Raw genomic sequence first — 15,158 nt, 5'->3', positions numbered from 1 at the left:
GATTCTCTCATATTATATAAGAAACGTTTGCCACACAGAACACAGGGAACTGTCAATGAAGGCATGAGGCAGGTACTGACATGTGTTCATTTATATGTGTTTATTGTTGTCTGTGGTTTCCTGATTGACTTCAGCCACTTTCAATGCTTGGTTTAACATTTAGTGATTTTATTTTATTTTTTTTTTGCAGTCTGACAGAGAAACCATTTCACTGATGACCGTAACACTGGCAACCTGTCACAGAGGAAAAGGAGGAGGGTTTGACTATAAGTGACTGTGAGCTGGTTAAACTATTGATCTGTTATCACCGAGAGCAGGATGAAGAACAGATGTCTGCTGTGGCTGCTCTGTAAGTGCACTCTAATGATCTATGAAAATCTGTTGGTACTCCAATTTAAACAGTGAGTTTCGTGTAGAATCGGAGAGGTATTAGATCATGTTATTATTATTGAGACAAGGAAAAGGGGTCAACAGGAAATCAAAGATTTTCTTTACAAATAAATACAGTGTAGAAAACTGATGTGGAAACACTGAGTTATCAGTTAATATGCTCCACCTATGCAGATGGCTGCACAAGACTTTAAACAAAGTTAATAAGTTAAGTTTTTTGACTCTTTAGTAAAAGTCGGAATCCTTCTTGAATAATGATAAACAGGCAAAAAAAAGTAATATACCTAAAGAAATAGTACTTATTCTTCCAAATTATATCAGTGATATTGGATATCATTTATTTGTGTGTGTTTTGTTTTAATGTTGCAGCTTGAGATGGTTAGAACAACTTATATAATGATGTGTAACTTTATCTATTATAAATGTTGAGGAACACAGTGATTGAATCCAAAATGTGTGGGAGCTGAAGTATAAAACTACAAAACAAAGAAATACCTCAAAAACATTCAGACACGTGGTATGAATTGTACTCTATAAAGTGCTACTTTCTTTGCTTTCACTTTCTTTACTTTTCTTTGCAGTTATATTAACAGATTGCCAGCACTCTGTGTAGTATATAGAAGTTTCCTACTTTCTTCACTCATCAGTGTGTAACTCAACCAAACACATAACGTCTGTGTTCTCCACAGTTTGGTGGTTTTCTGTTTGTTCTTCTGTTCTGTTGAATGTCAAACTGAAACTTACCTCAGTGTCATTTCTCTTTAGTTCTGATCCCACTGCTGAGCAGCTCAACAAATCAAGGTCAGTCCATTTAAATCAGTTAATGGGTTATACCTTTGGTCCTTTTTATGCTTTGCTGTAGCATGAGATGATAATTACTACAGTAATTGATGGCTGAAGCCTGCTGATTAATTGACCTTCCAAAGTATAAAGGAAGTATATTCACCCTTAAAAATTCCAGTTTCTAAATATACTGATCAGTATTTAATTTAACCACAGGAAGCAGACAGTCTGAATCTCGAGTGGTTCTAACAGACTACAAGAAGATAATTTATTTTGCTTACATAATCCCAAAACATCCCCCTCACAGCTCGTCTGACTGTGAGTTCCAGCAGCTCTCAGTTCTTTAAAGGAGACTTTGTGTCTCTGAGCTGTGAGGAGGACGACAGCTCTGCTGGATGGACTCTGAGGAGAAACACAAGCAAACAACAGAGGACTCAGTGTGGAGATGAGTGGGGAACATCAGTTAACTCTTCCTGTGACATCAGCTACACCGTTGAACGAGACAGTGGAGTTTACTGGTGTGAGTCCAGAGAGGGTCCCATCAGTAACATGGTTAACCTGACAGTCACTGGTAAGCTGAGTGTGTGGAGTTAGTGTTGATGAAGCTGTGTGTAAATGGATGAAATGCTGTAGTTTGTCTCTGTGTTGAGGTGGATCAGTGATCCTGCAGAGTCCTGTCCTCCCTGTGATGGAGGGAGATGACGTCACTCTGCTCTGTAAAACAAAGACCACTCCCTCCAACCTCCCAGCTGCTTTCTATAAAGATGGCTCCCTCATCAGGAAGCAGCCTACAGGTCACATGACCATCCAGCATGTTTCCAGGTCTGATGAAGGCCTCTACAAGTGTGACATCAGCGGTCATGGAGAGTCTCCATCCAGCTGGATCACTGTCACAGGTGAGCGGCTTCACTCTGATTTCATCTTCCTTTGTCCATATATTCAGTGAACAAAAGTCTGCAGGGAGACATACAACCACAACCTTGCCCACCAGCTCTACAAATAGGCCCCCTACCTCTTCTTTGACCCCTTCCTCCACCACACTCCACCTTGTGATGAGACTGGTCTGTCACCTGGTTATGTTCTCTCCATACGTCATCTCCACTCTCCTTGTGGTGTCTTTATATCGACACAGAGCCAAAGGTAACTCTCTGAGTAGCTTTTGTTATTTACTAAGCTCAATTGCTTTTGCCTGATTTAAATATGTCTTATGATTTCATGTTACAGGAAATGACCCCACCATCTCCTTGGAAACAGCAACCAATGATGAGGAGAAATCGTCTGAGGACTATGATGATATTGCCGAGGTGACCACTGAGCATCCGTTCTAAGCTTATTCTCCATCAGATGGTTTTTATCAGGTCACTGTGACTAAATGATTTCATAAAAGTTATCATAATACGAGGCTTTGTTTGTGTGAACTTTTAAATAAAGTTTTGATTGTTCTATCAGCTCACATCCTTTTCTTCTTTTTTAATGTGTCAGTTTGACAGAAAGAGCTCGTTGATGTTGATGTTACTTTGTCCCATTTTTATATTATAGGTTTTATGTTAGCGTCAATGAGACAGAAGATATGCAGGGTTGATCAACAAAAACACAAGTACATGTCAGCAGTTAAGATGACTGTGGTATTAAACCCAAACAGGCTCTGCTGCCTTGTATGTTTGGCAGAAATAGAAAACAGTGATGTCACATCATTAATAACAAATTGATTACCTGATTACCAAAGTCAGAAAAATAAATCAAATCAAAACAATATATATATATACACAAACACAACATTTACACCTTGAGTCAGATGGGCTACAACAATGTCATGAAAGCACTGATCCATCCTTCCATTTATCAGCAGGTCAGGCTGCTGATGGTGGAGATGTAGAGGTGTGGGCCATATTTTCTTGGCACACTTTGTACCCTTCCTTGAACATTAAAATGAGGTCACTGCACTCAGATCGTTTCAACAGTCACCAGATCTCAACAGACGACCTTTGGAATGTGGTTGAACTGGAGGAAGACAAATCTGAAGCAAATATGTGACACTATCATGTGAACATGACTGAAAAATGTTTCCAGCATCTTGTTGAATCAGTGCCATGAAGACACAGTTCTGAAGGCAAAAAACGGAGTTCCATCCCAGTAGAAGTGAAGTGTACCTAATATAACGACCTATACATAATAATTTTTGATCTTTTTGGCTGTTTACATTCTCGCACTTTGTTGGTCTTGTTTAACTCCAGCATATCATCTGGTGCACTTTATCAATTATTAATTCATTTATTCAATATTAAGACAGAAAGATATTAAATGTTTAAATATAAATAATTAATTATACTGTGCACTACCATATGGAGCACATATCTGATATGCTTGGGCATACCAGAGTCTGCAGCTCACTGACATCAGCAGCTACAGAGCATCTCCTCTGCTGCAGCATCTTCAGGACAGAAGCAGCTCCCAGTGTTGGTGAACTTCATTAGAGCAGATGATCCACACTCTTCATGGTTTACCTGTATCATCTAACAGCACAATCTCAATTGCCAGGTACAAGGTCCAAAACAAACTATGTGTAAAAGAGAATGTGGGTGTGACAAAGGAAAGACAACTCTGGCAAAAATGCCAGTCACTATAACAGATGAATTTAATTTTCTTGGGGATGGCGTCCATCATATTCTACAGAAACTTGCACAGTTTTGTTTCCTTGTCTTGGCTCAATATCTTTTGTGTAGTGTTGGCAGGAAGACCGTGACAGGTCAACCCATATGAAGCCTTCCCTGTTTTCTGGATAAAAAAGACTTTAGAAATGTGTTTCCCACACTGATGACTAATCACAGTGTCGGTCTTTGTCTCAATAAGAGTTTTATCTGTTTCTGACAGCAAGTCAGTGGTTAACACAGCCTGATTACTGCAGTCACTCATCAGAAATCAGACCACCTCCAGCTCACTTCCTGTCAGCTGAACCACAGTCAGGTACAGAAACATGCATGTTGTTTCCACAAATCTGCAACACGACCAGCACAACAGATGGCTAAGACAAAAATTAATCAAACTATTTGATAATTAATGTTGAGATTCTCTCATAGAGGCAGGATACACCCTGGGCAGGTTCGCCAGTCTTTAACTATTTTAAAAGGTTTTTTTTCTCATTTTTGTTGCAGACTGACAGAGAAACCTTTGCTTCCACTGAAAACCACAACACTGGTATCCTGTCAGAGAGGAAGAGGAGGAGGATTTGACTTTGAACTGGTCAAAGTGTTGATCTGATTTCACCAAGTGTGGGATGAAGAACGCGTCTGTGCTGTGCCTGCTCTGTAAGTACACTGTAAAACATCTACTGGTTCTTCATCACAAACATCCATTGTGGTGTACAATCAGAGGTGTTTTAGATCAGTTTTGATTGAGGAGACTGAGGCAAAGATTCGGGTCAACAGGAAATATTTAACTATAAGTAAATACAGTGCAAGTGACTGATATAGAAATATTGCAGCAATCATACAGATGGGTGCACAGGAGTTTAAACAAAGTCTGAATACAGTTTTCAAATGTGATGAATTATGTTGGGGTTTTTTTGTTAAAGTCAGAATCCTGCAGAAGCAATATACTTAAAGAAATGATACTTATTCAACAAAATCATATAGATGATATTATTGCATCATATTGTTTTACTTAATTGTGTTTCAATGTTTGAGATGGTTAGAACAACTTACATACTGCTGAGTAACTTTATAGTTATAGTTATAGCATCACATAGTAAGTAAATGAATGGCAAGGAGTACAATCTTCAAAATATAGTGGAGGAGAAATAGAAAACTACAAAACAAAGGTTTAAACATATGGTATGAATCATACTCTGTAAGTACTTTATATTCAGTCATGTCAACACTCTGTGTAGGATATAGGAGAATAAACTGTTTCTTCCTCTCTCCACTTATTAGTGTGTAATTCAACCAAACCCATGACGTCTGTGTTCTCCACAGTCTGGTGGTTTCTCTACTGTTTCGTTGAATGCCAAACTCAAAATTACATGAGTCTCATTTCTTTTTAGTTCTGATGTCACTGCTGAGCAGCTCAACATGTCAAGGTCAGTCAATTTAAACCATAACTGAGTTACACCAATGGTCCTTTTTTATGCTTTGCTGTAGCATGAGATGATAATTATTACAGTAATTGATGGACTGCTGAATATTTGACCCTCAAAAAAATGAAGGACGTATATTCACCCTTAAAATAATTCCAGATACGAAAAACTGATCAGTATTTGATAGAGCTAATTTAATCAGGAGGCAGACAGTCTGAGACTTGAGATTTAAGTGGTTTTAACAGACTAGAAGAAGAAAATAATTTTTCTTGCATAATATCCCAAAACATCCCCCTCACAGCTCGTCTGACTGTGAGTCCCAGCAGCTCTCAGTTCTTTGATGGAGACTTTGTGTCTCTGAGCTGTGAGGAGGACGACAGCTCTGCTGGATGGACTCTGAAGAGAAACACAAGCAAACAACAGAGGACTCAGTGTGGAGATGAGTGGGGAACATCAGTTAACTCTTCCTGTGACATCAGCTACACCGTTGAACGAGACAGTGGAGTTTACTGGTGTGAGTCCAGAGAGGGTCCCATCAGTAACATGGTTAACCTGACAGTCACTGGTAAGCTGAGTGTGTGGAGATAGTGTTGATGAAGCTGTGTGTAAATGGATGAAATGCTGTAGTTTGTCTCTGTGTTGAGGTGGATCAGTGATCCTGCAGAGTCCTGTCCTCCCTGTGATGGAGGGAGATGACGTCACTCTGCTCTGTAAAACAAAGACCACTCCCTCCAACCTCCCAGCTGCTTTCTATAAAGATGGCTCCCTCATCAGGAAGCAGCCTACAGGTCACATGACCATCCAGCATGTTTCCAGGTCTGATGAAGGCCTCTACAAGTGTGACATCAGCGGTCATGGAGAGTCTCCATCCAGCTGGATCACTGTCACAGGTGAGGAGCTTCACTCTGATTTCACCTCTTTTTTCATCCACATATTCATTGAACAGGTGGGCTTCTCTCTGCAGGTAGGCCCTCTGGCTTCATTTCCCTTCATCTTGTGATGAGACTGGTCTATTACATGGTGGTTTTCTGTCTATGTCTCATCTGCACTCTCCATATGGTCTCTTTATTTCGACACAGAGCCAAAGGTAACACTCTGAATATCCTTGATTATTTGCTAAGCTTGTTAGCTTTTGACTCATTTAAATATTTCTGATGACTTCATATTACAGGAAATGACTCCCCCATCTCCTTGGCAACAATTAATAATGCTGAGGAAAGACTTTCTGAGGACTATGTTGATATTGTGGAGGTGACCACAGAGCATCGGTTCTGAGCTAATGCTCCATCAGATGGTGGAGATCATAAAAGTCATCATAATACGAGACTCTGTTTGTCGAACTTTGTGAATACATTTTTGGTTGTTCTGTCAGCACACAGCATGTTTGCTACATGTTAGTATGAGAAAAAGAACTTATCAACTTCTTTTATGTTCATGTCAGTGAGACAGTGGAAGATATGCAGGCTTCCTTAACAGCAACTTGAGTACATTTCACCAGTTAACATGTTATACATATATTTAGACTGTGGTTGTTAACCCACACAGGCTGTTTGGTTTTCCACAGACTCGTGTACAGCCTGCAGCCTTACGTGTGACACCCTTTTGTGCAACTGAAAATCTGATTGTGGCTGTTTTAGCCATCTGTGGTATCTTTGCTCTCAGCTATTTTAATACTCTTTTAGATACTCTAGGAACAACAAGTAAGCTTGAACTGTGAGAGTGAAGTGCTCTAAAGGGGTGATATGGTACTACAAGGTCATTAAGATAAGATGGGACCTGATTATTTAAGACCTTGTATGTGAGGAGCAGGATTTTGGATTCAATTCTGGATATATTTCTTAGATTTTCAGGGCCGAGTACAATAACAAGTTTTATCTGAATTAAGAAGCAGAAAGTTAGCAGCCATTACTCTTTCTAGTCCCTGTCAGGACTCTTGCTGCAGGATTTTGGATTAACTGAAGGCTTTTCAGGGAGTTTTAGGGCATCCTTATAGTAAGAATGACAGTAGTCCAGCCAAGAAGTAATAACTGTATGTACTGAAGGGCACAATAATGGTCAAAAATTATTCCAAGATCCCTCACTGTGTGGTCATCCCCATAATCCTTCTGGCGAAGAAAGGTGGGGCTCTATGGGTCTTTACTGTAAGGTTAATGAGGTCTCACAGTTTGATGCCTACCCCTGACCTGATTCGACAACTTCCTTTTTACAAAACCGGTGTCATGTATTTAATATATATATATTGCTGATTATATTTGCTGATTATATTGCATTATATAAGAAAGGCCTAACTCTGAGTACACTCTGTGCCAAAAAGTGCTGACAGGAAACTGCATGCTTTTGCAGAGCGTGCTTTTGCATCCAGAAAGTGAAACTAAGCAGAGTGTATGTGACGTCTGAAGTACCAAAATATATAATATAATAACACCATATAAGACACACGTGGAGCTTGTAATGTTAGAGATCCTGCAACTGGCGTTTGGGCTGTGCAGGGGTCTCTCTCTTCCGGAAGATGATTGAATAAAAAAGAAATATAAAATGTTTTGACCACTATGAGTCGGGTTTTGTCTGTTCTATCATGGGGACAAAAGAATCGGGGTTAATACCGGACATCGACATGGACAAGGCTACTGACAGATTCCCTTCTCGCCATAGTCTAAGGAAAAAATGTCCTTCTCCACTCCATACAGGTTGTAACAATCCATCACACTTCCCTTTGGATGCTCGGGGACCCCGTCAACTTTCCAGGACCACATTTACTTCCCACATGCTGCCTATGCTGCCACCTAACTTGATGATGTCATCATCAATAGTGACATCTAGGCAGATTATTTGTAGTGGGTGGCTGCAGTTCTGCAGTTCCTGAAGCAGATGGGGCTCACACTGAATCTGAAAAAGTGTGCTGTTTGACTGAGGGCATTACATTAAGCTGCAGGGGAGGGGTTTATGCGGTGGTTTCAGGGGGCGGTGTCAGACATGACTGGCCAATGATTGATGATTCCTACTCATCCAAAGGTCACCCCCCCACACCCGTATATGACTTAACTTTAATGGATCACCATTTACAGCATAGGATAGCCCCTAAATGGCCAGGAGTGAACATCCTTTACCAGGGCCCTGTGCTTCGTACGTCGCTTACTACATCCAAGATCAAATGAAACATCCAAGATCAAATCATCGCGCTAACCGTGAGCGCGCTAATCCGGTTCCCCGAACACACCTGCTGTTGACGATTAGTACAGCTGGATGAAGTAATGTGCGATCACTGGGTGCCGTAAAAGGGGATACGCATCGATAGCAGAAACAGTGATCGGCAACCCGCTGATTGGTCAGCGAAAATGTCGAAGGAGCGCGCTCGGTATTTTTCGGCAGCAGAGCAAGAACTCTTGAGTGAGGGATTTCAGGAGTTTCAGAGTTTAATTAAAACGCAAGGGAACACTGCAAAGGCTGCAAAAGCAAGGAGAGAGGGCTGGCAGAAAGTTGCTGACAAATCAAACTCGTAAGTAATTCAATAATAACAATAATAATGGAGTGGATTTATATAGCGCTTTTCAAGGCACCCAAAGCGCTTTACAATGCCACTATTCATTCACTCTCACATTCACACACTGGTGGAGGCAGCTACGGTTGTAGCCACAGCTGCCCTGGGGCAGACTGACAGAAGCCAGGCTGCCATATTGCGCCATCGGCCCCTCTGGCCAACACCAGTAGGCGGTAGGGTAGATTTATCATATCACACCATATTATCCAATATTATATTACATTATATTATATTATAATATGTTATATTATATCCCCTTTCACATTAGAGCCACAACAGGACCCACTAGAACATGGGAACAAGTAAAAGTGAAATATAAGAATATTCTACAGAATGGTAATATTTATCACTTATATTGCTTTTAGTCTCTTGGAAAGAGGCCCTGAAATAATCTGTTTGTTTGTTCATAATAGCAACCAAGAAAAGGGCAGAGCAAAAAAAGACAGGTGGTGGTCCTGCACCCCCACGTCAACAAGTTGGTTAAGTGAATAATACCCTCACGGGAAAATCGATATCTCTCTATGAGCACACTGTCGCGCTGAGCTAAAGGATCCTGTCTGTCCCGCAATATACGCTGAATTCTGAGGACTCTCCTTATCAATCTTGCACCTTCCGCAATGGGTTGCTCGCGTAAACGGACAGGATATGACTGCGACAGACTTCCCAAATCCACCTTCGCTTTTATAGCCGTGGTCTCTCATCTTGATTACACGAAGTAATTTACAATTACTACTCTGAAATATGAATTACATCTGTAATAATCACATACATGTAATAGAATGTTAATAGTACATTTCCCTTTTTTAGGGAATGACCTGTATGTATCTGTGTGAAATCAATAAATGGATCAAGTGCTGCATTATCTTTAGTTACATTGATGTTATTTATTTATGGTGAAACAGTGGTGGAATATCGCTGTTGCTTTCGTATGAATGACGCGGACATACCTGCGTGGCCGCGATCTAATCCTGTTTACATAAAGTAAACCTGCTCCCCAGCAGGTTTACGCTTATGGCTCTGTTGCTATGACAGCAAGTCCCGGATGGGCTTCGGGGAACCGAACGATCCAGGATCATGCGAAATCGTCAACAATCTAATCCAGCTAACTCACTTAGCGCGGTACGAAGCACAGGCCCCAGATAAGGAAACCAGAATCTCACATGAAATGTGCCTGCAGTTAAACACTTACAGCTATTGCGTCCCCCACCTAGATGTAGGAGAGGAACAGAAAAAATATCTAAGCATGCAGTTCAAGGCAAGGTTTACAAATTTAAGTACATTAAGTAAAGTAAATTTTTGTGTCAAATATAAAGAAAAATGTCAGATATGTGTGGTTAGTATTTGAATTCTAATGACTTAATTATCAGCATTTAGGGCTGCAGCTTCTCTTTGTGATTTTCAAAAAGCTGAGCTTAGGTGGTTTGTTCGGCTCACTTTAACTGGTTTACCATGATTCAAGCGAGAGCAGGCTTTTGTGACCACAGGTAATGATCCGAATGTTTTCTTTTTTATGATATTCACTTTAACAGAAAAGGAACCAAACATAAATCCAGACAAAGAAGCTGTGCAGCTCCAAAAAAAAAAGTATTTTTCTTCTTGTGTTAACATAAATTTTTTGCATCTTTAGTTTTCCACACCCTAGACTCAGTATTAGTTACTTACCTGTTTACACACCTGGTCTCTCGATGCTGGCCTACTTTGCTTCCAAGTTCATACTGGACACTCACCTGCCTGCCCTCCTGTTCTCAACAATCCTCTGGACTTTGGAAAGAACAATATTGGACATCTTGGATTCTCACTCCTCTGCTCCATCAGACACTCTCCTGGACTCCTCTTCCTCAATATCACTGCTCTCCATTTTCCCAATTTAAAAATTGTGCCATGCACAATATCTTTGTAGCTTACCTTAAGTCTGCATTTTATTCTGCAACTTGGCCTACTTCCTTTTTTTTTGCATTTACGTATGATTTTAGGTTTCTTCAATGATTTCTTCATTCACTCTTACTGACTTCTGATTTTTTTCAGTCTGTGGCTATTTAGAAGTATCGTTACTATAGTTGGAATAAAAGCCAAATATAATTTAAGATGTTTTAAACTCAGGTGTGACGCTACTGTCCCCGCCCCTTGCAGGTTCTGACAGGCTCATGACAGAGAAGCAGAGATTATGATAGGTTGGTCGGTAGTGTTGGCTACTGAAAACTTGTGACTCTCAGGTACTTCTGAGAAAATGACTCATCCATGAGGTGCTAAACTGCATGCCAGCCAAACAAAGACTGTTTTCTGGGCATGTGTGCTCGTGTGTGAGATGATAAATGTTTGCATGTGTCACCTGAAATGTTTCATCAATAGACACCCCACCCTTACACTTCTCATGTCAGTCAACTCTCTGGGCCAGTGTTTTGTGTTTATTAATATTATCATTATTATTCTTATTATTGATTATATATTCTAGTTGAGAAGTTTTCTTCCTGTGTTTCCTTGTGTGTCTAGTTTAGAGATGGACCGGTCCGATATTACGTATCGGTATCGGTCCGATACTGACCGGATCGGATATCGGAGAGAAATAAAAAATGTAATCCGATCCATTAAATATCAACAAAAGCACCTCACAAAACTTGCGACATGGCATAACTCGGCTCATAACCGTAGCACGTCGGAGCAGTATGCATCACGTGATAGAGCGGCTGTGTGTATTTGTAGCCTCGCTACCAAACCAGCATTTCATCTCCAATGATGTTATCCCAGAGAGAAGTAAAGCAAGTGTGTAAGTTCATCTCTGAATGTTTGTAAAGCATTCCCACATTAAGCTTAACAACCGATATATGGAGCGACTGCCTCTCTCTTTCCCTCTCCTGCTGCTACTTCAATTATGAAACTGATTAATGATCAGCTGATCGGCTTTTCTGTCCCAAGTCTCTCTTGTTTGTTTTTGGTCAACTTCGCACCAGAAAGAGGAAACCAGCAGCTGAACAACAGCAGCACGTTTAAGCTTGATAAGCTGTTGTTAGAATTTATTTAATATTACTTCCTACACCAGGATCCTTTTCTAAGCAGCTGACGGCTGGTAACTGTGCAGGGACGGGTCTAGCAAAGTTTAGCCAGGGGGGCCGATAGGGCATGAACAGGGAAAAGGGGGCACAAAGACATACTTTTCTTTCTTATTCTCATTTAAAATGTCTAGCTTTTAATAAATAATTATCTGAATCTTACACCCAAAGTTTATGTAATCTTATGTAAAATATATAGAAGTCCATTACTGTATATAGTAACTGTTAAGTCTAATATACCCTAGTAAGCTATAGTACTTTTTCCTCTGGGAAGGTGCCATCTGTGCAGTCTGCACTTCTGTTGAAGAAAGATGTTGAATCTATTTAATTATTCTTGAAAAATAATTGATTTCTGTGCATTTTTTTTCCACACTGCATCAAATTAAACTTGATTACGTTGATTAAGCATCATGAGGTGGAGGGTGGGGGGTGGTTCCCTATTTTTTTTTTTTTTTTTGCTGGGAGTTTGCAACCCTATTAGTTAGTTTATTGATTAAGAGAGAGTTTGATTTAAAATTAGAGATCTATCAATTGCAAATATCACAAATCTGAAATATCAAAGATCCTTGTACATTGATTCAGAGTTTGGTCTATACCATTCAGTGAGCTATTAATACCAATCATAGAGAGTAGAAATAGGTTGAGGTAAGTGAAAGAAAACAGCAAACATTTCAGAATGCTACGTCACCTTGTTCCCAAGTTATCACAGTCAAAGAATTTTTGGAAAACTTGACCACTGACCTTGTGGTCAATGTCTTTGAGATTTGAATCCTTGTGAGAGTTTTCTTAGATGCACCAGTGGTATCAGTTTACAATCCTAGGTGACTTCCTCGAGTTATCACATTCACAAGATTTTCATAAAACTTGACCTGTGAACTAGATTTTGAGATTGAGGTCGCTGAGATTTAAACTCATCTGGAATTTTTAGTAGATGCACATATACCTGCACATGTCCATACATATAAAAGGTGCATTATGCATGAAGTGGTGACCGTGGATGTCCACAGTGTCCAGTGACTCATGACATTGTGATTGAGGAGTTATAGAGTCTAACTGCTGTCGGGATGAATGAAATGTGAAAACGCTCCTTCCTGCAGCGAGGGTGTTTCAGTCTCTGACTAAAGGAGCTGCTCAGCTCACTCACATACTCATGCAGAAGGTGATGTGGGTTGTTCATGATAGACAACCAGCTTTACTAATATCGTCCTCTCATCCACCGCCTCCACCGCCTCCACAGACTCCACAGACTCCACAGACTCCACAGACTCCAGAGCACATGTTTAACCCCAAGTTAATTATGAAAAAACATGAAAGTGGTGAGTGGCGCTATAAAAGAACCAGTTAATTTACCATTACCATTTACTAATCCACCCCTGTGACTGTCCATAAATTAAATCTGCCAGTTGGCATAAACAAGTTTTCTGTTTGTTTATAATTCTAGTGCCATCTGTCATTTTAACACAAAACGGATAAAACAGCTAATCTGTTAAATTGATTAGATTTTGATGTCTCAGCTGTGTCAACTGATGTGATGTTTTTTCTGCTGTAAGTCATTTTCTCAGCTTACCTACTGCAGAGACTCAAATCGTATTAAAGTACATGAAAGTATTTCTGTGTGAGCAACAGAACATCTGTGGGAGAGATTCACATCAGAACTCATGTAAAGGTCCATTTAACAAATCCACTCTGTGTTTGTTCACAACAAGGTGCATTTCTGCCACCATAAATGTAGAGACTCCACACAACTGTCATACGGCCTCATTATCTGGCAAACTTGAGGATGCAGCTTTGTTGGATAACTATTACACTACAATTTGATGTTAACATGAAAAGATATTTTCTGATACACTGTTATAAACTTGAGTTTCTCACTGCAGCATTTTACCAAATGTGCATAGTGTGGTCTCCTTATAATGAAAGAAATTCAGCATACCATTTCTCACTGTCCCTTTCCCCTTCTGTTTTTGTTGTGAGGTTTAAGTTAGCTGTACATGAAAAACTGGAACGCACACACAAACACACGCAGGATCTTACCCATAGTAGCCTTTAGTGATGTAGTAGAAAACTTCTTTATAGTTCAGAGGATAATCCCACATGTGGACGTCTGTCAGCTGACCATCAAAACCCGGGAAGTCAATGACAGGCTCACCTGCCCCCACACACACACACCTGAACACACAAACACAAACGCACACACAGTGAAGGTTTTATTGGCTAACAGGGGTGTTTGCTTGTGTTTTTTTTTTTTAGAAGAAAATGCTAACTGCTGTAGACCTGAAATATGATATTTTTATATATATATATATATATATCTGTATAGTTTGTTACCTATACCCAAAAATGGCTTTTAAACTTTTAGAAAGGTTACAGCTTCCTCACTGTGTCATCATTTATTAGATGTTATGGATGCAGTAACTTTTCCACTCGCCTCAAGTCTGAAAGATGTTAATAAATAAAAGTGTTTCCTTTTTTATGCTAAAAAAAAAAAAAAGAAAAAAGAAAAAAAAGAAATTCAGCATAATGAAAATGTGCTGTAGTTGGGTTTTTTCTGATTATTTACAAAAACTGAGCATAAATTGTGGATTTATTTACATCCCCAGGAAACAATAAACAAACACATACATGAAGAAAATGAGAGGGAGAAGAGGAGCAGGCCTTGGCATCAACACTGCAATCAGCAGCTGAGTCCCACGTATTAATGTAGCCATCTCTCCCATCAGTCTTACATCTCACACTGTTAAGCTTGTGCTCATAGTAAGATTTCCCTTACAGTTCCTACTGGCAGGGATAGCTCAGTAGGTAGAGTGGTGGCCCCATGATCGGAAGGTCGGGGGTTTGATTCCCCTGAACAGCTACCCTGAGGTACTCCTGAGCAAGGTACCGTCCCTACACACTGCTCCCCGGGTGCCCAGTGGCTGCCCACTGCTTCACTGAGTGAATGGGTTAAATGCAGAGAGGGATTTTCCCCACGGGGACCAATAAAGTACACTTTCTTCTTCCTTGGACCATTGCCTGTTCCAAGCTGCCTTTGGTGACATGGAACGCTGTTTTTTGTCCCCTCTTGAAACACAATAATACCCACTGTTCTTCACTCATGCATGTTGCTCTACCCAAACTGTCCACAACTTTCAAAACTGCCAGGTGGTCACTCCCTGTCATTCTCAGACTCCAAGCTAAGGGGTCACTTCCTCTTCTGACACCGTCTAGACCCCAACCTGGCAGCATGTTACTGTGACTCACCTTCTGTATAATTTCCACTGAAGAGGATGTGAGATGTGGGCAGTGTGTGTGAAACAAAAGCAGTGTATGAAATGAGGTATTATTCTGC

The 15,158-nt window shown here is 40.2% G+C and overlaps 1 protein-coding gene and 1 long non-coding RNA gene across 3 annotated transcripts in view; both read left to right on the top strand.

The window, feature by feature from the left end:
- The window catches only part of LOC146673433 (uncharacterized), a 461,960-nt gene that overhangs the window by 389,505 nt on the left and 57,297 nt on the right, over positions 1–15,158 (top strand). The gene's annotated exons all lie outside the window — the stretch shown is intronic.
- Positions 319–6,520, top strand: LOC146673438 (Fc receptor-like protein 5). Of its 2 annotated transcripts, none has more exons than XM_085401919.1 (6): positions 319–349; positions 1,156–1,191; positions 1,481–1,744; positions 1,824–2,069; positions 2,134–2,313; positions 2,398–2,501. In XM_085401919.1, exons 1-6 carry the CDS (start codon positions 319–321, stop codon positions 2,499–2,501), a joined length of 861 nt encoding a protein of 286 aa, XP_085258045.1. The 2 variants fall into 2 exon arrangements, with proteins under 2 accessions (XP_085258045.1, XP_085258046.1); XM_085401920.1 differs by lacking the exons at positions 319–349; positions 1,156–1,191; positions 1,481–1,744; ... (1 more) ...; positions 2,134–2,313; positions 2,398–2,501 and adding exons at positions 4,448–4,478; positions 5,213–5,248; positions 5,547–5,810; ... (1 more) ...; positions 6,210–6,332; positions 6,417–6,520.

This window comes from Rhamphochromis longiceps, linkage group LG3, assembly GCF_057381845.1.
Source record: "Rhamphochromis longiceps isolate RC_006_pf linkage group LG3, R_longiceps_female_GT1.1, whole genome shotgun sequence".
NCBI lineage: Eukaryota > Metazoa > Chordata > Actinopteri > Cichliformes > Cichlidae > Rhamphochromis > Rhamphochromis longiceps.
This window is presented reverse-complemented; position numbering and strand designations above follow the sequence as displayed.

Coding starts and splice junctions, on each gene's coding strand:
- LOC146673438 (XM_085401919.1), top strand. CDS start 319: ATGAAGAACAGATGTCTGCTGTGGCTGCTCT. Junction 2,070..2,133: donor CAGCTGGATCACTGTCACAG/GTGAGCGGCTTC, acceptor AAAAGTCTGCAG/GGAGACATACAACCACAACC. Junction 2,314..2,397: donor ATATCGACACAGAGCCAAAG/GTAACTCTCTGA, acceptor TTCATGTTACAG/GAAATGACCCCACCATCTCC.